The sequence below is a fragment of the Myxocyprinus asiaticus genome, chromosome 32 (assembly GCF_019703515.2).
Source record: "Myxocyprinus asiaticus isolate MX2 ecotype Aquarium Trade chromosome 32, UBuf_Myxa_2, whole genome shotgun sequence".
NCBI classification, from domain to species: Eukaryota; Metazoa; Chordata; class Actinopteri; order Cypriniformes; family Catostomidae; genus Myxocyprinus; species Myxocyprinus asiaticus.
The window spans coordinates 8,559,837-8,584,817 of record NC_059375.1 but is presented as its reverse complement, the minus strand read 5'-3'; the positions used below and the strand labels follow the sequence as shown (position 1 = coordinate 8,584,817).

At 44.5% G+C, this 24,981-nt stretch overlaps 1 protein-coding gene across 4 annotated transcripts in view; it reads left to right on the top strand.

Annotated features, from left to right (window-relative positions):
* The window catches only part of LOC127423365 (rho-related BTB domain-containing protein 1-like), a 70,276-nt gene extending 56,606 nt beyond the window's left edge, over positions 1-13,670 (top strand). For all 4 annotated transcript variants that reach the window (XM_051667611.1, XM_051667613.1, XM_051667614.1 and 1 more), the window contains 3 exons: positions 10,213-10,301; positions 10,464-10,569; positions 10,774-13,670. In XM_051667611.1, the coding sequence (XP_051523571.1) occupies positions 10,213-10,301; positions 10,464-10,569; positions 10,774-10,943 (365 nt within the window). In that variant the 3' untranslated portion in view covers positions 10,944-13,670. The remainder of the gene's footprint in view (positions 1-10,212; positions 10,302-10,463; positions 10,570-10,773) is intronic.
* The last annotated feature ends 11,311 nt before the right edge of the window (positions 13,671-24,981 follow it).

Below are 24,981 nucleotides of genomic sequence, written 5' to 3'. Positions count from 1 at the left end.
AGAAATGTCCTTCTACTCAATTCCGACAAAACAGAGGTACTAATGATTGGACCAAAAACGTCTAAAAATAAGCCGCTAAAATATAATTTGACTCTGGTGGATGTACTGTTACGTCGTCTTCTTCTGCAAAGAACTTAGGTGTTATATTTGATACCAGTCTGTCCTTTGAAAATCTAATTTCCAATGTATGTAGAACAGCATTCTTCCACCTGACAAATATTGCTTAATTACGACATGCTCTCTGTTGCTGATGCCAGAAAATTAATTCATGCATTCATGACCTCAAGACTAGATTATTGTAATGCATTACTGGGAGGATGTCCAGCAAGTTCAATAAATAAACTTAAATTGGTTCAAAATGCAGTTGCCAGAGTGCTGATTAGAACCAAGAAATATTATCATATTAGCCCAATTTTATTGTCATTAAACTATGGAATAGTCTCCCTAACAGTGTTCGGGATGCAGACACACTCACTCAGTATAAATCTATACTAAAGACTCATCAGTTTAGCCAGGCATACACCTATTTATCCATCAACTCACAATTAGGCTGCTTTAGTTAGGTCTGCTGGAACCAGAAACATCCATCATGATCTATAACTCTGCATAAAATGTAATGGCATCTACGCTAATATTATTCTATTTGTTTCCATGTCTCAACCTTCATATCCTGAGGTTACCAGAGCCTGCCAGATCCAGCTCCATTCCTGCTTGGTGTTGGACTCCACTGCTACGTGTCACTGAGAGATGATGACAAACTACTGCTGGTGCTAGCCAGACATCACTTCAGTTTCTTTTTTTTTTTTTTTTTTTTTTACTTCAGAGGATGAACTGATGCCAACTCCAACTGTAAGACATCGGATACTTCATATGTTACTGCCTGAACCTTGGACTTAGGATGGACCCCACCGAACCTCACTGAAATTCCCTGCAGGTTGAACTGCGATGCACCTCATCATTTATCTCTGCCTGCATCATCTTTGTCTATTGATGGACTAAACTCTTGAAATGGAATACATAGACTATCATTTAACTGCCAACAAAAGCCTTCATCAGCCACCTAACACAGGACAATGCATCTATGTGAACTTCTGCAGTTGATCCAAGATGGACTTCAAAGACATTAGTCATTAATCTTAAAGTGCATTAAGTTTGTTAATGCATGATTTCCTGTAAAGCTGCTTTGAAACTATGCGTGTTGTGAAAAGCATTATACAAATAAACATGAGACTTGACTCATGGAGACTAACATGCCATTATATAAATAAATGTTTATTTTATTATTTATAATTTTTATAACTTTTATTATGGTTTGTTACATCAACGATACCCGATACATTAGATGTATTCTCAATTATATAGAATGTAATTATATTTAATCATATTACTCTACTCATACACAGCATTATGTATTAACTGTAATTGTCTTGGACATAAAAATGTTCCACTGTATTTTGGGCATACACACCCACTTGCTGTCATGTGTATTCTGTTGATTCATGTCTTTTATTTTGAAATGTTTAGTTCCTGTTTCCCTTGTCATGTGATTCCTTTTTCCCTCCATGTTCATGTGTCATGTTTTCATTGGTTTATTGTTTAATTATCTTGTTATCAGTTCTGTTTGTTCATTGGTTTATGTTCTCCCATGTCTTGTATTTAAGCCCTCATGTTTGCATTGTCTGGTTGTCAAGTATTGAATGTGATGAATGTATTTGATACGCTATAGTCAAGTCAAGTCAAGTCAAGTCCATGTTTTGTTTTGTTTTGTTTTGTTTTGTTTTGTAGTCAGGGTTATTGGTGTTCATGTTAGTAAATAAACTGCACTTGGGTTCTTCATCTTCACGTCTTCGTCATTGCCATCATTGTCAGCAGTTCCAGCCAACATCGTTACAGAATACTTGACCAACCATGAACCCAGCAGTTCGGCTTCTACGCCTACGTCAGGGGAATCGTCCCCTGGAGGACTATGTTGAGAACTTCTGCGATCTAGCCAGCCAGGTGGACTTTAATGAGGTTGCCCTCAAGGACTGTTTTAGATTTGGACTAAATGAGTCCATTTCTTTTTTGATGCCTGGTGGTCGCAGTTCCCTCAGCCTGGCTCAATATATCGACCTCGCCCTACGGTTCATTGGTTCCCCATTCACTGTAGGGGAGGTGGATGCCGAGCCAGAGGTCCACGTCATGGCCGCCGCCGAGCCAGAGGTCCACGTCACAGCAACGCCTCAGCCTGCTCCATGCCACGTCACAGCAACGCCTCAGCCTGCTCCATGCCACGCCACGTCACCGCAATGCCTCAGCCTGCTCCATGCCATGTCATGTCACCGCAATGCCTCAGCCTGCTCCATGCCATGTCACAGCCACACCTGAGCAGTGGGACCTGGAGATGGTTCCCACCCTTATACCCACCCTTAGTTCTCCTGAGCAGGCAAGGGGAACTTTCGGCCCTCCGATCCCGCCTGGACCCTCTGAGCCCTGGACTTCGCCTTGGCCTGTCGGTCCCTCGACATTGCCTCAGCTCGGTGTTCCCTCGGCTCCACTACGGTCCTTCAGCCTGTCGGCTGTGCCGGGGTCCCTCGTCCCTCCGGCTCCTCCTTGGTCTGTCAGTCACCTGGCTGCACCTCGTCCCTCTGATCTGTCAGCTTCACCGGGGACCTCAGTCCCACCGGCTCCACTCCACCTCAGTCTTCCGATCCCTCAGCTCCGCCTTGGTCCTCCCTGCCCCTTCGAGTCTTCAGCTACTCTCCAGGCACCACGTTCCATGGCTCCGCCCCTCGAGCCTCTCATGGCTCCACCCCCCACAGACTTTGTCTTGGTCCCATGCCCCTCGCCCTTTCTCGCCATGCCCCACACCTCAAGACACCCCCCCCCCAGCTTCCTACAGAACTTTGAATTTATGTCATGTTTTACGTGTTTTGTTTATGTGTTGGGGTGTCAGGAGCCACCCCTTAGTGGGGGGGATATGTCATGTGTATTCTGTTGATTCATGTCTTTTATTTTGAAATGTTTAGTTCCTGTTTCCCTTGTCATAATTATAATTAATAATTTTCTTTATTTATCACACATTATACATTTGCACATATACAGTGAAATTCTTCTTTTTCACATATCCCAGCAAGGCTGGGGTCAGAGTGCAGGGTCAGCCATGATACGGCGCCCCTGGAGCAGATAGGGTCAAGGGCCTTGCTCAAGGGCCCAACAGTGGCATCTTGGCAGTGCTGGGGCTTGAACCCCTGACCTTCTGATCAGTAACCCAGAGCCTTAACCGCTGAGCTACCACTGCCCATGTGATTCCTGTTTTCCTGTTTTCATGTGATTCCTGTTTTCCCTCCATGTTCATGTGTCATGTTTTCATTGGTTTATTGTTTAATTATCTTGTTATCAGTTCTGTTTGTTCATTGGTTTATGTTCTCCCATGTCTTGTATTTAAGCCCTCATGTTTGCATTGTCTGGTTGTCAAGTATTGAATGTGATGAATGTGTTTGATACGCTATAGTCAAGTCCATGTTTTATTTTGTTTTGTAGTCAGGCTTATTGGTGTTCACGTTAGTAAATAAACTGCACTTGGGTTCTTCATCTAAACGTCTTTGTCATCGCCATCATTGTCAGCAGTTCCAGCCAACATCGTTACACTTGCGCATTGCCATGGCACGAAAATTGCACATAGAATTAGCACTCTCATGATAATTGGACTAAAAAATGAAAAAGACTATCCAAGACTATCTGCAAAATTAGAAATACATAAAATCATTTTGAATCTAGATTCGTGGTGGAGGGTTTCAGAGTGAAAACTCTCGTAGTGTGCTGCAGTGAAACCAGCTTACCTGCAAACAACTGAGGCAATTTAAATGTCAGACAAAGACAGAGCACACAAGTTGATTGTCTAACAGATTACTTGTCAAAAGACCTGTCAGCTTGGGCCTAGAGTATGCAAGCCAATTGGCTAACAGATTTCATGTTCAAAGGACCTATCAGCTTGCACCATATGGAGTTTCAAGACTGAACTTAGAATTATTTAAATATTTCAACTGACTGACAGCCCTACTTGCATATTTAAATATTTGCAGTCTGTAAGAGGTACCGACCACATTCTTACATATTATGAAATATTATGTGTAAATAATGCTGATGGTTCCCTATCTGTCACTCACTCGACGTTGGTGTCGATGTAGTGACACTAGGGGTCACTCTTGGGAGCCAGAGACACCTCTGGTCTTTGATAAAAGGCCAATGAAAATTGGCGAGTGGTATTTGCATGCCACTCCCCCGAACATACGGGTATAAAAGGAGCTGGTATGCAACCACTCATTCAGATTTTCTCTTCGGAGCCGAACGGTCATGCTCATTGAGCTGAATACTACTGTTCATTCACCTGCTGGATCTGACGGCGCATTTCAGCGGCTTCTCCCTCCTCTGCACTGGTGCACTGCAGAGAATGCCCCTGGGCACTTCGGCAGAAAAACTAGAGAGTATATTTTCTGAAAGAGCATTTTTCCCCTCTAAAAGAGTATATATTTCTCTAAAAGAGCGCACACACGGAACGTCTTTTTAAAGACGCGTCTTTTCAAAGATGCTTTTCCGATTGTGTGTTATTCCTGGTTGTGCTCGTCATCTCTTGCCTTCTAACGGTCACGATCACTGTCTTTCGTGTCTGGGCACTGCTCACGCGGAGACAGCGTTCGTGGATGGTCACATTCTCATTGCGAGAATGTGTCCATGGCAACGTTGCGGTCGCGGCTCGCCTTCGTAAGGAAGCGAGCCACCCCAGAGGATCCCGCCTCGGTCCTTTTACCCACGGGTTTGAGGCCAGCGCGGCTAGCAATGGGGGCGATTTGGGGACCCCAATGGGACCGCCTCCGCCGGGTATCCCCCCGCGGACCTCCCATTCCCCAGCACGCTCGTCTGCCCCGATCGGGCTTCCGGGTGAGTCCGCCGGCTCGTCTCACGGCGAGTTCGACCTCTTATTCGGAGCCCGCGAAAGTGATGAGCTCTCGAGCGCAGCATCGGAGAGCGGGCTCGTCCAGTCGGAAGCGTCGGCTGGGCTCCTCCCTTCGGGGTCGATCGCCCAGTCACAGGCTGACGCGGAGATGACGACATGCTTTCCCGGACAGCCGCGAGTGTCGGTTAGAGTGGATTTCACCGCTCTTCCCTGAACACTCGCGGCTCTGTGATTGGTTCCTGGGCTCGCGGCACCGCTCAAAGCCACGCCCCACCCCGTTCCTTTCTTCCCGGAAGTGCATGAAGAGCTGACAAGGTCGCGGGAGGCACCTTTTACTGCCCGGTCCCGATCTTTTCAGCCCCCGTCTAAGGCCTGTAGGTTTACGTCGTCTCTGATGGTCAAAGCCTACGGCGCTGCTGGACAAGCCGCCTCCGCCCTGCACGCCATGGCTCTCCTGCAAGTCCACCAAGGCGCTAAAGGAACTGCACAAGGGTAGTTCCGCCCCGGGATTGATGCAGGAACTGCGCTCGGTGACCGACCTCGCTCTCCGAGCGACGGAGGTCACGGCGCGGTCTCCCGGGCGGACGATGGCCACACTAGTGGTCCAGGAGCGCCACCTTTGGCTCAACCTGGACGAGATGGGTGAGGCCGACAGGACACAATTCCTTGCTGCCCCCATTTTCCAGGCGGGCCTATTCGGCGGCACCGTCGAGGACTTTGCCCAGCAGTTCTCGATGGTAGAGCAGTAGATGGATGCTAGCCGGCTTGTCCTGCCCCGGCGTGGCTCAAGATCCCGCACCCCATCTACTCATCGCCGAGGGCGTCCCCCTGCGGTGACTGCACCGGCTCGGCCGCAGCCCGCCCCTCCGGCCCGGCCCCGGCGTGGAGCCCACCGCAGGACACCGACGCCACCCGTCTCACAGCCGGCACCGAAGAACCCACGGAGGTCTTCGAAGCGCCCCTGAGACGGGCGACCCAGGGACAACGAAACCCGCTGCTCTGGAGCTGGTAAGCAGATCTTCTTTTTGTTACCTTTTGCATTTAATTGCGCTGCATGCCCAAGTGGCTGCAGTACTCAAGAGCTCCGCAAGAGTGGTTTCCTTGTTCCCTGGGTCACATATTCGGTGTGTACGGCTGGCATCACGACCACCGTCCACCACTCCATTTGGCAGGTTGGCGCTCCAGCAGCGGTCTCCCGCCCTGAGCGCCCAGCTGTGCCACAAATCCGCCCCCGATGTGACAGTCTCCACGGGTCATGAGGACAGGCCTCTTCCTCCCCCGTCCCAGGCTGTTCCGGGGGTGGTCACAAGGAGCCAGGTACGTGCTTCGATGTCCTCGGACTCAGCACGGCCACGATGTGGTGTGGCACCTCAAGCTCCGCCCCGCCGCAAGGCCCCACCCGCCGGTACAGTACCGAAAAAAGGCGGTGGGTTGCGGCCAATCTTGGACCTGCGAGTACTGAACCGGGCCTTACACAGACTCCCGTTCAAGATGCTGACGCAAAGACGCATTCTAGCGAGCGTCCGGCATCAAGATTGGTTTGCGGCGGTAGACCCGAAGGATGCGTACTTTCACGTCTCGATCCTTCCTCGACACAGACCCTTCCTGCGGTTTGCGTTCGAGGGTCAGGCGTATCGGTACAAGTCCTCCCTTTTGGCCTGTCCCTGTCTCCTCGCATCTTTACGAAGATCGCAGAGGCTGCCCTTGCCCCGTTAAGGGAGGTGGGCATTCGCATTCTCAACTATCTCGACGACTGGCTAATCCTAGCTCACTCTCGAGACGGGTTATGCGCACACAGGGACCTGGTGCTCTCACACCTCAGCCGACTAGGGCTTCGGGTCAGCTGGGAAAAGAGCAAGCTCCTCCCGGTTCAGAGCATCTCTTTTCTCGGTTTGGAGTTGGACTCAGTCTCCTTGACGGCGCACCTTACGAACGAGCGTGCCCAGTCAGTGCTGGCCTGTTTGAAGGCGTTCAAACAGAAAACAGCGGTTCCACTGAAACATTTTCAGAGGCTCCTGGGGCATATGGCGTCCTCGGCGGTGGCCACCCCGCTCGGGTTGATGCATATGAGGCCGCTTCAGCACTGGCTCCAGACTCGAGTCCCGAGACGGGCATGGCGCCACGGGACACACCGCGTGGCCATTATGTCGGTCTGTCACCGTCTTTTCAGCCCTTGGACCGACCTCTCGTTTCCACGAGCAGGTGTTCCGCTAGAACTGGTCTCCAGGCGCGTCGTGGTCACGACAGATGCCTCCAAAATGGGCTGGGGCGCTGTTGGCAATGGGCACGCAGCCGCCGGCCTCTAGATGGGTCCGCAGCTGCGTTGGCACATCAACTGCCTCGAGTTACTGGCAATTCTGCTCGCCCTGCGGAGGTTCCGCCGTTGATCCAGGGCAAGCACGTGCTAGTTCGGACAGACAGCACGGCAGCGGTAGCATATGTCAACCGCCAAGGCGGTCTGCGCTCCCGCTGTATGTCATAACTCGCCCGCCGTCTCCTCCAATGGAGTTAGCAGCACCAAGTCGCTGCAAGCCACTCACACCCCGGGCAACCTCAACACTTCGGCGGACGCGCCGTAACAACAGGTTTCCCTCAAGGGAGAGTGGAGACTCCACCTTCAGGTGGTCCAGCTGATTTGGAGTCGATTCAGTCAGGCACAGGTGCACCTGTTCGCCTCCCAAGAATCCTCCCACTGCCCGCTCTGGTACGCCCTCACCGAGGCCTTCCTCGGCATAGACGCGCTGGCACACAGCTGGTCCCCTGGCATTCGCAAATATGCGTTTTCCCCAGTGAGCCTGCTCGCACAGACCCTGTGCAAGGTCAGGGAGGACGAGGAGAAGGTCATCCTGGTAAGCACCCTACTGGCCCGCCCAGACGTGGTGCTCGGACCTCACGCTCCTTGTGATAGCTCCCCCCGGGCAAATTCCCCTGAGGAAGGCCCTTCTTTCTCAGGGAAGGGGCACCATCCGGCACCCGCGCCCAGACCTCTGGAATCTCCATGTCTGGCCCCTGGACGGGACGCGGAAGACCTAAGCTGTCTCCCACCTGTGGTGGTAGACGCGTTCACTCAGGCTAGGGCTCCCTCTACGAGGCGCCTGTATGCCTTTGAGTGGTGTCTGTTCGTTAAGTGGTGTTCTTCCCATCAGGAAGACCTCCAGAGGTGCGCAGTCAGATCAGTGCTTTCCTTCCTGCAAGAGAGGTTGGAAGGGAGGCTGTCCCCTTCCACCTTTAAGGTGTACGTTGCTGCCATAGCAGCACACCATGACGCAGTCGATGGTAAGTCCTTAGGGAAGCATGATCTGATCATCAGGTTCCTAAGAGGCGCCAGGAGGCTGAATCCCTCCAGGCCACGCCTTGTTCCCTCATCGGACCTCTGTAGTTTTTCAGGGTCTACAGAGAGCCCCCTTTGAGTTTTGCAGTCAGCCGGGCTTAAGGCACTCTCCTTGAAGACTGCCCTCCTGACTGCGCTCACTTCCATCAAGAGGGTAGGTGACCTGCAAGCGTTCTCTGTCAGCGAAACTTGCCTGGAGTTCGGTCCGGGCTATTCTCACGTGATCCTGAGACCCCCGACCGGGCTATGTGCCCAAGGTTCCCACCACTCCTTTTAGGGACCAGGTGGTGAACCTGCAAGCGCTGCCCCAGGAGGAGGCAGACCTAGCCCTGTCGTTGCTGTGTCCGGTGCACGCCTTACACATCTATTTGGATCGCACGCAGAGCTTTAGAATCTCTGAGCAGCTCTTTGTCTGCTTTGGTGCACAGCGGAAAGGAAGCGCTGTCTCCAAGCAGAGGATCGCCCACTGGCTCATTGACGCCATAACTATGGCATGTCTCGCCCAAAACATGCCGCCCCCGGTAGGGCTACGAGCCCATTCTACCCGTGGTGTAGCGGCTTCTTGGGCCCTGGCCAGAGGTGCCTCTCTAACAGACATTGCAGAGCAGCGGGCTGGGCAACACCCAACACCTTTGCAAGGTTCTACAACCTCCGGGTGGAACCGGTTTCATCCCAGGTAGTGGCACGCAACACAAGCGGATAAGCCCGGGATAGCCGGCCGGGTGTATCGCTTGCACATAGCGCCTTCCACCTCCTTTTGAGCTGAAGACATGCGCTGTTAATTACCAGTAGTGTTCACAAAAGTTGTTCCTTGGTTGACTTCCTCCGAGCCCTGTGGCAGTCGAGTTTTCGGAGAGACTCGCTGCCGGCCCAGTACACGTGCTAACTAAGAGCCCGGTTCTGGGGTAGGTGCTCCGCATGTGGCGGTTCCCTGTAAGGCTAACCCCATGCGATCTATATCTTCCGCTATTTCGTTTCCCTACTGGCAAACTGCGTCTTCCTTGGGCAGAGCCCCTCAGTCTCCATGTTGTAGTAACTCCTCCCCCATTGGGTAGGATCTACCTTGAAGGCTCTCCACATGGTTGGAAAGACCATGTGATGTATTCTTCCACTTAAATATCCCCCCCTCTCTTGGGGCGAGGTGTGGTCTCCGCAGTGTCCTCCCCTTGGGAGGGACACCCCCCGACTAGACCTGGCGGCCCAGTCGGATAATCCCCCTTCTTTTTTAGGGAGTGGAAAAAGAGAAGGGGAAAGAGGCCACGACTGGGTTAAGCCTGTCTCTATCTCTGGGTAGTCGACTTGTCCCCAAAAAGGGCCGTTCGACACTCATAACTGTGTTGGGGGAGGTTACGTGTCGACCTGGTGTGCTGGCTATGAGGCACACAGCAAGTCTGCCCACCACACACCGCCAGTTCACGTAACACAGTTCAGCCTTGTGGTGTTTTGTATAGGGACCCCTAGTGTCACTACATTGACACCAACGTCGAGTGAGTGACAGATAGGGAACGTCATGGTTACTGGTGTAACCTCCGTTCCCTGATGGAGGGAACGAGACGTTGGTCCCTCCTGCCACAACGCTGAACTACCCGCTGAAATGGCCGGACCTTATATCGGCTCCTCAGCGTAAAACCTGAATGAGTGGTTGCATACCAGCTCCTTTTATACCCGTATGTTCGGGGGAGTGGCATGCAAATACCACTCACCAATTTTCATTGGCCTTTTATCAAAGACCAGAGGTGTCTTGGGCTCCCAAGAGTGACCCCTAGTGTCACTACATCGACACCAACGTCTCGTTCCCTCCATCAGGGAACGGAGGTTACACCAGTAACCATGACGTTTTCTTAAAGTGGATGCTGTAAAAATGTCAAAATAGATAGAAAAGAAATGTTGGGGAAAAGTGTCAGTTAATGCACACTGTGTGCTAATAGATGTTTTCTCTCCTCAGAGCAATATGCTGTGAGTGAGTTTGTTAAAGCCTCTAAAGATGGACAGGACATTGATGGAGAGGTACTGACCTATCTGGAGCTCGCTCAGGTACATTTATCCTTTATTAACAATATATAATTTACATAACAGCACACTATGTACAACATTTATGTAAAATTTACAGTAAATTACTGGCAACCTTAGTTGCCAGGAAAGTACTTTAAATTATCCATAAATTATCTGTTTTCTATTTTCTTGTTCTGATGACAGTTCCATAATGCTAATCAGCTTGCTGCCTGGTGCTTACACCACATCTGCACCCATTACAACAGGATATGTGCCAATTACCGCAAAGAGATCAAGTACAAATCATCAGGTAACAGCATTATCTGAATTAATTTGATTAATTTGCTGTCTATGGTGACCAATTGGAGATGTGGGGAGAGTGTTCATGAAACCTGTTTGAAAACATTAATTATTTTTGTAATCTGTTTCGTGTTCTCTTAAGTGTTTTGCTGCCCAACCCATCTTTACATGTCATTCACCCTTGATATCTCTGCTTGTGTTGTAATGTGAGCAGAGAACCAGGAATACTTTGAGAAGCACCGCTGGCCTCCGGTCTGGTATCTGAAAGAGGAAGATCACTATCAGCGGGTGAAAAAGGAGAGGGAGAAAGAGGATGTGGTGTTGAATAAACATCATTCACGCCGCCACTGGTGCTTCTGGAGCACGTCTCCTGCTGTGGCTTAAATTTCTACCAGCCCATTCACAAGGCTCTTAATCTCTCTAAATAATGTTTCTTTACAAAACCCATTTCTTTCTTTCTTTCTTTCTATTTGATAAGACCCATACGGCAAAATAAATATTTTTAATGTGTTGGATGACAAAATATATTAGGAAATTGTATTACAAAAATGTATAGTGTAAATTAGATTGATACATTATATGTTTAAGTTATATTATATTATATTATGGCAATTTTTGTATATTTTAAAATTAAAAGATATAAATATTGCACAAAATATATTTAAAAAATATATAAATTACAGCAAGTATAAAAAGTACTATAACATTATTTTTTGTTTTTGTTTTTTACTTTTCTTTTCCCCTTAGTACATTTTATAATATTTTGCAATTTGAATGTTTAAACAAATATATTTCTGTTTGGAAAACAAATAGTTTTTAGCCATTCTGTTTATAACATATGTTTATAAAAATATGTTTAAAATATATTTTGGCCAGAAAAAAATTCAGTAAATGTTTTGCCGTATGGGTATGAAATTGGCCACGCTAAAAGAACAATGTCCAATCGGTTTAAAGCACAATTTCAGTGTCCAATCAAATCCAACAAATTATGTGTAGTTGTCCACTGAACATCTAGAGGTAATGTATAGGCCTATTCTTTGTCATGTAACGTTAATTTAATTTTTTAAAGCCACTGTTTTAGGCTTGTTTTGTCTTACATCAGTGTTTTGTCTGTTTTTGCAGGCATAAGAATCTTAAAACTGTAAGACAATTAGGGAATCTGTTGAGTGTTGTTTTTTCTTGTCTATAGGTGCTATATATATATTTGCATTAATACATATTTCAAACTGTTAAATGCTTATGGCACTAATTCTGTGAACATCCATTGATTTACTAAATCCATTCAATTTGCATGGTACAATTCTGCATTCAGGCAATTTTGGGCAATGCAATGGGGCTAGGTTTTAGACCAAAAACAGTGCTTGAGGTTCAGGCTTGCTGTAGTTTTTAATCTAATGGATGTAGTTTGATTGCTGTGTTTGTAAGAGCTTACAGCATTCTCTGCTGCTGGGGCCATATATTAATATCAGGGTCAGGAACTACATAGCTGGGTCATTCCTGTTATGCAGTACATTTTCATCTCTGCAACATATTAAAAAAAATATGCTTGTGTTTTAATTTAATGAGGTAATTTTAAACATGAAGCAGACTTTCAGAAAAATGCTTTGATCAAGCTCAACACTTAGACTTTAATAATTGTAACTTGTATATTTACATATTGGCAAGGAAGTGCCTAACAGGATGGAAATAAAGAGTTTAAGTTAGGGATTAACAACTAATAATTTTATATATATATATATATATATATATATATATGTGTGTGTGTGTGTGTGTGTGTATGTATTTTAACATTTATGATATTATTGCGATTTATGTAGTTTTATCAAACAGAATGGTAGGCTATGTTTTAGACTTAGATATATCAACTAATATCACAAAACAACACACAAGTTATAAAAGGAACTGGTGTTTATTGGTTAAAGGAATTATAAAACTAACAGGATGGAAAGTGATATTGAGGACATAGGAAAAAGCTACACAGTAGTTAAAGTACCAATTAAAACTATATTTCTAAGACAACATGTTTAGTTTGAAACATTTTGATTAAAGAACGGAAACAAACACCTGGAATATTTCTTAATAAACTGCAACTCTTTCTGCTTTTGACATGAGACATGGCCCTGTGTTCACTTAATAGTGATATTGTGATTAAAGAAATCTAATTAATAAGATTTCCATCTTTAAAATTGTACATTTTATCCAAAATGTTAAGACGTATGATTCACACATGAAAGTGTACTGCAAAGTGAAAGTGACCCAGCTCTGTCCAAAGGGGCAAGTTTGTACAACTGCAAAGAAGCAAAAATATCTGTGTATGCCACTTAATCCACCTCCAGCTATAGTTGACTACCAGTTTCATATTATTTTTCTATTTTATTTTTTTTACCTATGTTAACCTTGACAAACAACACAGTCACTTATTATTAGAAGGGCTTAGCACCATGGCTTAGTTCAGGGCATACCTTAACTAACAAATAATAAAATAAAATGTAACCACTACTCACACATAATACATATAATACATTAGCTCCACCATTGTTGTGCTAGAAGTTACATATGTACTGTAGTGGATATTAACTTTATTTACACATGAAGGACTGTCATAGTTCTCAGCTTTGTCCTGTAATGAATAAGTAATGTATGTAGATGTTTCATGGAAGGATATTACAGGCTGTTTTCATAAGGAAAGAATGTATGTGTCGGTATGTATTGCACTCTTGAAGATGATGCATGTTTTTGCGTAACGAAACACCTGGTTGTGTCAGTGTATCCTAAACGAGACCAGACGAATGGTGTATTTGCCTATAAATAAAGGAGAAACATTAATACTTGAAGAATAATAATAGTGTTTAGTCATTACTAGTGTAGATTCTCTTTAGTTTACCAAAGCAATATATAGATGATCACACTCAAAAGATACCATGATTGTGGTATTAAAGAAATTGTTGTTAACTATTGTTAGCTGCTAAAAACCAAATGGCTGGTTCATTTGGTTCTTGCTGTCTAAATGCCTTTGATCTGGCTAATTATTATCATTAATGTTGTTTGTTTATTTATGTACTTCATTTATTTTTTGAAAATGGAATATTGTTGAATAAATTATTGATTTTACTTTGTATTGTGTATTTGGTTTTTGTAATGCACCTCATCTGACATTACATAATCAGCATGATTAATTTTGTTATTGTTTTTTTGTTGTTATTGGATTAAACATTTTATTTTTGTGATTGAGAACTACCATAAATACATATTGATAAATACTTCCTGAAATACTTTAGCATTTAAACTAAATAAAACTGATTTTCTACATAAAATATCTTCAATAAATTCAGAATACAAAAATTTGAACCATGGACCTTACATTAAACCACACTGAATGTGCTTCATGTACAGTGTACTTGTGGTCGAGGACCAGGCGACGGCGTGTCTGTGAACCGCCGAGCAATTTGTTTTCTCTCTCTCCTCTCTCTTTCTCACTGTCACTCCACCTCACTCTTTCCCTTTCCTCTTTTCCATCCCCTTGTCTCCCTCCCAGGTCTGGGAAGGTGGGGAAAGCCTGCCAGTAGGCGCACTCACGGCCCGGCCCTCCTCCTCGTCACAATATTCATTTGAGGGAAGTGGTCCTGACTGAAATATAATAAACTAGCTTAAAACAACAAACATGTTGCCATTACCTCAGGGCCTGAAATATGGCGCAGGGCTGCAGGTATTGCGCAAAATTTTAATCATTCCTGCATGTTCCACGTTCATAATGTGGGGAATTCCTGCACACTTTTATTCACTATAACATGTATCTGAGAAATAGTAAACCAATACAATACTAGCTTAAAGCAACAAGCTGTTATAACCTGGATGTTAATTAAATACCCTATTCCTCTTAGCTGGCAGTTGGAGGCCTAAATGAGGAATGGCTTATAGGGAGGGAGTACCATATTTAATCAAAAGTAACAGTCAGTATCTGATGTGGCCACCAGCTGCATTAAGTACTGCAGTGCATCTCCTCCTCATGGACTGCCTCAGATTTGCCAGTTCTTGCTGTAAGATGTTACCCCACTCTTCCACCAAGGCACTTGCAAGTTCTCGGACATTTCTGGGGGGAATGGCCCTAGCCCTCACCCTCCGATCCAACAGGTCCAGATGCGCTCAATGGGATTGAGATCCGAGCTCTTTGCTGGCCATGGCAGAACACTGACATTCCTGTCTTGCAGGAAATCACGCACAGAATGAGCAGTATGGCTGGTGGCATTGTCATGCTGGAGGGTCATATCAGGATGAGCCTGCAGGAAGGGTACCACATGTGGGAGGAGGATGTCTTCCCTGTAATGCACAGCTTTGAGGTTGCCTGCAATGACAACAAGCTCAGTCCGATGATGCTCTGACACACTGCTCTAGACCATGACGGACCCTCCACCTCCAAATTGATCCCGATCCAGAGTACAGGCCTCGGTGTAATGCTCATTCCTTCGACGATAAACATGAGTCCGACCATCACCCCTGGTGAGACAAAACCGTGACTCGTCAGTGAAGAGTACTTTTTGCCAGTCCTGTCTAGTCCAGCGCAGGTGGTTTGTGCCCAAAATGTTGTTTCTGGTGATGTCTGATAAGGACCTGCCTTAAAACAGGCCTACAAGCCCTCCCTCAGCCTATTGTGGGCAGTCTGAGCACTGATGGAGGGATTGTGCTTTCCTGGTGTAACTAAGGTAGTTGTTGTTGCCAGCCTGTACCTGTCCTGCAGGTGTGATATTCGGATGTACCGATCCTGTGCAGGTGTTGTTACACATGGTCTGCCACTTCGAGGACAATCAGCTGTCCTTCCTGTCTCCCTGTATCGCTGTCTAAGGCGTTTCACAGTACGGACATTGCAATTTATTTCCCTGGCCACATCTGCAGTCCTCATGCCTCCATGCAGCATGCCTAAGGCATGTTCACGCAGATGAGCAGGGACCCTGAGCATCTTTCTTTTGGTGTTTTTCAGAGTCAGTAGAAAGGTCTCTTTAGTGTCCTAAGTTTTTATAACTGTGACCTTAATTGCCTACTGTCTGTAAGCTGTTAGTGTCTTAGTGACTGTTACACAGGTGCATGTTCATTAATTGTTTATGGTTCATTGAACAAGCATGGAACACATTAATTAAACCCTTTACAATAAAGATCTGTAAAGTTATTTGGATTTTTACAAAATTATCTTTAAAATACAGTGTCCTGAAAAAGGGACGTTTCTTTTTTTGCTGAGTTTATTATATGTTTTCAATATACATCATAACTGAGCAGCAAAGTTCTCAGTCAGGATTTCATCTGTTAACATTTTCAATGCATTTGTCAACACTAAATGGCCATTATGAACTCTTGAAGGGATAGCACCCAAAAAATAAATTCATCATCATTACTCATCCTCATGTTGTTGCAAACCTGTATGACTTGAGTTCCACGAAAGAAAGAAAAAGGAGATAATAGGGATAATGTTAGTTTCAGTCACCATTCACTTTTATTGAATGGAAAAAAATACAATGATAGTGAAGGGTGGCTGACATTCTACCTAAAATCTTTTGTGTTCCTCGGAAGAGAGAAATTCATATGGGCTTAAGGGTGAGTAAAGATAACTGAAATGAGATTTTTGGGTGAGCTGCCCTTTTGTTAAAGTATTTGTTAAAGGTATCTGCCAAGAACAATAACATACTGTACATGTAAGTCAGCACATAATTGCATCACATCTTGCTGGGAAACAAGTGACTGAAGGCCAAAATGTAGGCTACATACTTAAAAAAAATCAGTCTATCTGAAAACTAGAAGTAAGAATTTCCCTTAATCCCCACCCATGAGATTTAAGTGAGATTGTTGTAAATTTAAATGTTTTAGTATTAGTATTCTCCCCCAAAGTGTGTAAAATCCCCCTATATGAGCCATGCAAGAGGGAGTTCTCCCTCATTTTCAGCCCTGATTACCTGGATAGGAATTAAATGAGCTGCATGTTCCTATTATGAATTCCGAGGAACCTACTGGGGGAAGCACACACCCCATGCAGCAGCAACCATACATAAATTAGTTTAAAGCAACAAGCATGTTGCTATTACTTATATAGGAATTAAGACGAGCAGCAAGATCCTATTACAAATGCTGCAGAACCTACTGGGGGAAGCTACATCCCATTCAGCAGTAACCATAACTAACAGCTACCATAACTAAAACAGGTGTAATATTCTTATTACAAATGCTGAGGATCCTACTAGGGGATGAATACACCCTATGCAGCAGCAAACAGAGACATAAACTAGCTTAAAGTAACAAGTCTGTTGCCATTACCTGGGTAGGAATTAAAACAAGTGGCATGTTCCTATAACGAACACTGAGGATCCTACTGGGGGAAGCATATACCCCATGCAGCAAAAACCAGAGATATAACTAGCTTAAAGCAACAAGCTGTTATAAACTGGATGTTAATTAAATGCCCTATTCCTCTTATCTTGCAGTTGGAGGCCTGAATGAGGAATGGCTTATAGGGAGGGAGTACCATTTTTTCAAGGAATAAATTCACACCTGAATATAAGTCGCACCTGATCAAAATTGTGTTGCTGAGAGAAAAATAACACATAAGTTGCATCTCTGTATAAGTTGCACTGACAGAGGTTGCATGCTGCAGGCATTAGGAACTGGGAGCAGCCGCCTGACTTCCCTTTAGCCGCTGAGATGTCAAGACCCACTCTGTGAAGAAGATTACCTCAGCATCTATGCATCTCTGAATAAACAGCTTTTAGTTTGTGAGTAAAACACTGTACCTATTGTATTCTATTCATTCATTAGGGTTAGCAACTGTCTATCTGTGGATATTTCTGCTATTTAAACCTTTTTGCTATACACTAATTTTCCGGTTCAGTGACTGATTTTTTCCTATGAGAATGATGAAACTTAATTTTGCATTTGACAGTGGTCTAGATGTTGTTAGAAAAATAATGTTATGATGGGGCAGAACATGTAAACTGGTTGTCTAAAGTACTTTAAGGCAACATATTCTAATTTGGCTACTTCAAAATGCTTCTAATATATCTGTGACTAAAGTTTTCATTTGTTTGTGTTTAAGCATATGGGTTTTGGTGTGCAGTGTGTTTGACCAACTGACATCAATAACATCTAAATTACGTAAATAAGTCGTTTTGGACTATAAGTCACAGGAATTTTGCAGATGATGAAAAAAATGCAACACATATTCAGTAAAATATGGTATTTGAAAAAACATGCCCATGGAGAGTGGCACAAGCACATTGAACAGAAAAACTGATGGCTATATGCAAGATCGACGCAATCAGTCAATTCTATACTGTGTCTGAATATACACTCACTGAGAACTTTATTAGGAATGCTATGGTCCTAATAAAGTGCACAATGTGTTCTTTTGTTGTTATAGCCCATCCGCCTCAACGTTTGACTTGTTGTGCATTCTGAGATGCTATTCTGCTCACTAAAATTGTACAGAGTGGTTATCTGAGTTACCGTAGCCTTTCTGTCAGCTCAAACCAGTCTGGCCATTCTCCGTTGACCTCTCTCATCAACAAGACGTTTCCATCTGCAAAACTGCTGCTAACTGGATGTTTTTCTTTTTTTTTTTTTTTGGTACCATTCTTAGTAAACTGTTGTGCATGAAAATCCCAGGAGATCAGCAGTTACAGAAATACTCAAACCAGCCAAGTTCACAAATAACATCCCTGGGGGACTTAAAAATCACTCTACGAGGGGGCCTGGGTAGCTCAGCGAGTATTGTTGCTGACTACCAACCCTTGAGTTGTGAGTTCAAATCCAGGGTGTGCTGAGTGACTCCAGCTAGGTCTCCTAAGCAACCAAATTGGCCCAGTTGCCAGGGAGGGTAGAGTCACATGGGGTAACCTCCTTGTGGTCACAATTAGTGGTTCTTGTTCTCAGTGGGACACGTGGTAAGTTGTGTGCGGATCACGGAGAGTAGCATGAGCTTCCACATGCGGAGACTCCGTGGTGTCATTCACAATGAGCCATGTGATAAGATGCACGGATTGATGGTCTCAGAAGCGGTGGCAGCTGAGACATGTCCTCCCCCACCCGGATTGAGGTGAGTAACCGCACCACCACGAGGACCTACTAAGTAGTGGGAATTGGGCATTCCAAATTGAGAGAAAAGGGGATAAAAAAAATTACTATGACAAAAGATGGAAAATACCAACATAAATTAGATCATAAATACACTTGTAAATATTAACATAATAATAAATATAGCTGCAAGCAGCAATGATTGGGTTAATCCCTAAAGCCATTCACAATGCAAAGAGCTCTGGCACAACTTTTAAACCAACCAGAGGCAGGGATCAAACTGGGTTCACCTAGTCTTTTGAATTGAAGCCCAGAGCTCTAACTACTGTTCCACACAATTGACAAGTCTGAGTGACATCAAAGACATTCTAGGTTGAGAATACATAAATATTTCTGAGAAAATATTGTTACAGATTAGTTTTTTACTATGCAATAAAGTACAGTATGAATTGTAGTAAGCACAACATGAAGACTCAGAGATCAACAGAAGTACAAATTTTAAAACTGCTCTTTCCTGGACTCAAACTCACAACCTTTTCAGCCATATTCCAATGCATTAACCACTAGGCCATTCAGTTGACACAGCTCAAAAGTGCCAAAGAGACATTCCAAGCTGAGAGCAGCAGGCTTTGAATGAAAAAATACAAACAATAAAACATTTCTCTCTGCCATTTTCTGAAGACTTAGAATAGGGAAGAAATGATACTTAAGTTTTGTTTAAATTGACTGCAACTTTTGACCACTATGTGGCACTCCAAATGGCTCAGGTACCCTCAGGACATGATGTTGAAAATGCATACCAGTTCTTTTTCAAATCCGACAAAGTGTTCAAAGATACATTACTTTATAAAATTTCTAAATAGTGGAAAGTCGATATGGCTGATATCAAACACAACTGAAAGAAAGAACAGTCTGGATATGATGTTCATTTCTTTGTAGTTTACAAGCTGCCAGGAGCTTGGCTCAAACTCGTACACTTTCAATCTCTACAGCTTGCAGGTATAGTGAACTGACCTCTATGACACACAGCCACACATTTTACTTCTGCTTATGAGTCAGCAGGTTTTATATGAAATAAATAAATACGTTTAAAAATTTCTCTCTGCAATTTTTAGAAGACTTAGAATAATGAAGCAATGGTACATTAAACATTTTGTTTAATTTGACTAAGCAACTTCTTTGTATTGTACAAGCTTCCCAGAGCTGGGCTTGAACTCTTTTGATCTATATGGCTTGAAGGTACAGCAAACTGACCTCTATGCTACACAGCCACACCTTGTACTGGTGCTAATGAGACAAACCAAGCTGAGAGTCAGCGTGTTTTAAATGAAAAAAAAAAAAAACTCTGCCATTTTCTATGCAATGTAATAAGCTCTGGCCCCCTCCCTGCTTATCACGATGACAAGATACATAATAGATTGTCACTCAGTGGCTGACATTTCTGGGGACAGTGTTGTTACGAGAGCTGTTTTTCCCTCCCATGTAGAGCTAGCTTCATTGAGGGCCCATCCATCTTTCAAACAGTGAGCATCCCTTCCCAATACCACATCTTCCTTTAATGTTTTCAGTCCCCAAAAAGCATCCCAACTACCCCCTCACCGACCTTGAAATTGTGCCATAGACCTCCTTCCTGGTGCTCCACTTCCTCAAGGACGGATCTACTCTCTATCTCTTCCAGACAAACGGGCCATGGCAGAGTACATAGATGAGGCCCTCGCCAAAAGTTTAATTTACCCTTCCACATCACCTACCGCCTCCAGCTTCTTCTTTGTGGCCAAAAATGATGGGGGACTCAGACCATGCATTGCTTACCAGACACTGAATGAGAGCACTGTCAAGTTTAAGCACCCTTTGCCTCTGGTTCCAGCTGCACTTGAACTCCTGAGAGGTGCCCATATCTATGCCAAGTTGGACCTGTGCAGTACTTATAGCCCTCATTCATATCCGCAAGGGTGACAAGTGGAAAACAGCTTTTATCACTTGTAGTGGCCACTATCAGAACTGTGTCATGCCATATGGGTTGGTCAACACCCTTCCGTTTTCCAGCAGTACATAAGTGAGGTTCTGTGAGACGTCACAGCTTTGTAATTGTGTACATCGATGACATCCTCATCTACTCCTCTTGTGTCAAGAAACATGTCCTTCATGTGCGACAGTCCTTCAACGCCTCCAACAACATCATCTGTATCTCAAAGTGGAGAAATGCCAATTCCATCAGGCCTCTATCCACTTCTTGGGATACATCAACTGCCCCCAAGGTATCCAGATGGATTCAGTCAAAGTACAGGCCATTACCACCTGGCCACAGTCCAAAACATCAAGGAGCTTCAAAGTTTCAGTGGGTTTCACCAATTTATATATATGTGATTCATTCAGAAATTTAGTCTTGTGGCTGCTCCTCTCACCAGTCTCCTCAAAAACAAGCCTATAACCCTTCTTTGGTTTTCTGCTGCCACTGAAGTAATAGCTCAAAAACACTTTCACCAGTGCCCGATCCTCAAACACCCTAATCCAGAACTTCCCTTCACTTTTGAGGTTGACATGTCAGTCACTGGCATAGGGGCAGTGCTCTCCCAATGCAAGGGAATACCCTTAAACTACATTCCTGTGCCTTCTTCTCTAAGAAACACTCTCTAGATTGACAAAATTACAACATCGGCAATCGAGAACTACTTGCCATCAATATGGCGCTAGAGGAGTGGAGGCACTTGTTAGAGGGGGCTCACTTCCCATTTCAAGTCATCACTAGCAATCGTAGCCTGGAATATCTGCACTTAGCCAAGAGACTGAATCCTTGTCAAGCACTATGGGCACTGTTCTTCACCAGGTTCCAGTTTACCGTCCATCACCTACCGGCCAGGAATAAAGAACATCAAAACTGATGCCCTCTCTCGTATTCTTCATTTTCCTGACCAACCTTCCTCTTCACCATTCTTCCTCCTTCCATCCACTTCAGCCTAATTCAGTGGGATATTGATCGAGAGATCTTCCAGGCCACAGAGTCAGAACCCGTTCCTGCCACATGCCCATCAGAACATACCTATGTGCCAACTACCATCCGATATCCACTCCTCGACTGGCTGCACTCCACGCCTGGTTCGGGCCATCCCAGAATATCCCAGACTCTAGAGCTAGTCCAGAAAAGTACTGGTGGCCCCGTCTGACACATGATGTCATGAACTTCATCCGTGCCTGTCCAGAATGCACCATCTTCAAAGTGCCTTGCTGTCTCCCAGCAGGGAAATTAGAACCCTTACCTTTTCCACCAAGACCCTTGTCTCGTACAGGAGTGGATTTCAATACAGACCTTCCCCCCTCCTGGGGTCACACCTGCGTGCTTTTAGCGGTGAACTGCAATTTCCAAAGCATGCCAGCTAATTCCACTCAAAGGACTCCCCACGGCACTGGAGACAGCTGAGCTTGTATGGAATGCAGCCCATGTTAATCTCTAGCAGTCCATCCGATGGCAAAAAGCCCTTGCAGACACTCAACGCTCCGAACTCCCACCTATCATCTGGGGCAACTGGTGTGGCTCTTCAACAGAGACATTCAATTAAGGCTCAATTCAAAAAAGTTAGGTCTCCTTTACATTGGTCCCTACATCATCTCAAATCAGATTAACCCAGTAACCTATCGCCTTTAGCTCCCCTCACAGTATCCTGTCTCTCCTACCTTCCATGTATCCCTATTAAAACCTTACCTGCCATCTCTCTCTCCTTCTTCTCAGCATGTTTACTAAAGTTTGTCTGTGGATTTATTTGAGTTCTGTTTATTTCCTGTTTCTGTTGGCTTTTGCCTTTTTGTTCTATTTTTGCATTAATAAAGTCCCAGCATCTGGGTTTATTACATCCTCTGTGCCCTCCATCTGCCTGACAGTGACATTGTCTGATATAAGTAAAAATCTCTGTCGTATTTTGTTCTTGCTACTGTATACAGACCCCAGGGCCCTATACAGACTTCCTTATAGAATTTGCTGATTTTCTGTCAGATCTAGTGGATAGAGCTTTAATTGTTGGTGACTTCTACAGTACATTCATATAGACAATGAAAATGATACCTTGAGACTAGAATTTATCGATATTCTCAACACTGTTGGGATCAGACAAAATGCGACAGGACCAGCTCATTTCCATGATCATACGCTAGATTTGATTCTGTCTTATGGGGTTAATGTTGAAAATATAGCAATTTTGCCAAAGAGCAATGACATCTCAGATCATTACCTCATCACTTGCATGTTGCACTTTGCTTAGGTCACTCAATCTATAATGCGTTAACGATTGGGTAGAACTATTCTTTCGACCACTAAAGATAGCTTCACTAATAATCTTCCAGATCCGTCTCAAATGCTCAGTATGACAAACATTCAAATAATTAATTATAATTATAAATAATTAAAACAATTATAATTATAATTATTAATTATAAACATTCAGTAGAACTTGATGTAGTCACAGAAAATATGGATACAGTCTTCTCTAGCACTCTAGATAGTGTCGCCACCCTTTGATTAAAGAAAGTTAAAGTGAAAAGCCCTGCATTGTGGTCCAATGACAATATTCATGCTCTTAAGAGAGCAGCTCGGAAAATGGAATGCAAGTGAAAGAGTACAAAATTAAAAGTGTTTTGCGGTGCATGGAAGGATAATGTTTTTAGCTACAGACAGGCTCTAAAAGCTGCCAGGCCAGCTGTTTTTAACAAAATCAGAAAAAATATCCACAACAATCCTTGATATTTATTCAGTACCAAGGCTAATTTAAAGAGGATCAAAGCTTCAACTGAAACAGATATTCCCTCACAGCACAGTAGTAACAATTGTATGTATTTCTGTTGGGCCTCATGTATTCAGATATAAGACAAAGGCAGGCCTAACACAGTCGTAAAAACCTAACTCAAGCCCCCACATTACAAGTCGTAAATTATACTGATAAAAATCGCGCCAAAATCAAACAAAGGGAGTCCAAAAAAACTACAAATGCCATGAAGCCTTGCTCACTAAAGGATCAAACTCTCAACTCCTATTGGATGAGGCACACAACAGAACGCACCTCAAACCATGACATCATCAGGAGTTGAAATACCTCTGAAATGCTTTCGAGATTTGCTTCCAGCAACTTTGTTTGCAGCGTGTGGACGCAGCTCTTCACTGCTCTCAGGTGCAACCTCGTGGCACAAGGAAGTAACGTCCAACTTGAAACTGTGGCCATACAATCTCCATCTCACTGGACGAGTTGAGATTACTCTGTGTTCAACCGAACACTCTTAACGGATCCGAAGGAGACTGCCGAGCAATCCGCATCTTCATCCGTTTGCCTACAGAAGTGAAGAGGTTAAAGATTTCTCTTCCATCTTCAATCAAGTCGACATTTCTGAGTTCTCCGCCAGCCCGCCGAGAATCAACAGCCGTACCGCCCACCGACAGAGCGAGGAAACGGCCTCCCGTCATCACCCGAGCCTCAAGGAACCTGGTCAGAGTTAAAGGATGGAGAAAAACTCATTCTACCCGTGTCCTCATGCCATTCAAGTAAGAGGTTTATGTCTGGGCAGAGATAGAATATTATAGTGTGTTATTCTTGTGTTTCAAGGTTTTTGCTTGTACAGTTTACGGACCGCCATGTCCGCTCATTATTAATACTCAGGGTATTAATTATCACGAATTTGTTTTGCTGTATTGTGGTCCAACCAAATTGGACTGTTGTGCAATTTCGCCATCGCGGGTGAGACAGTTAAACTGAGTTCATACATTAAAGAGTCAAAGTACGCGGGACTGTTTACGAGCCGTCCACCGCGTCTCTGAGTGATGAACTAACAGCTGCTTTCTCTCCCACGATCGTGAAATCGGCTTTAGGGCTGTCACTACTCTCTCTCTCTCTCTCGTACTAACCACACACACACGCACGCACGCGACCCCTCACAAACATTCTGGCACACATTTTTGGCTCGTAGATAGCTTAAATGCTAAAGCCCAGCTTTGTCCCTAAGCTATCGTACAAGCGGTTACACGCGGTAACTGGTGGATGCCATTGACTGGTTTCTCTCCGCCCCCATTCGCGGTCATATTCCCTGGCCGGAAGTCTTGCATGACATACTCTCCACGAGAGTCACGTCTGCCATTTTGTGCGCGTCCCTCCTTACACACCCACACACACACTGTCACACACACACCTTATGTGTTATAGGATTATTTTTATTTCCATATCTAATCATATCACTGTTTAGTTTGTAGTTGTAAGTCGGAAGTTTATTGACTGCATTGTATTAATTATTAATTGATATTACTGCATAAATAAACTTTGTTTATATTACAAAGAGAAGTGTTTTGGTTTGTTTTGCATACGCCTGTGTCATGCTGACGGGATGTCAGTGCTCGGAT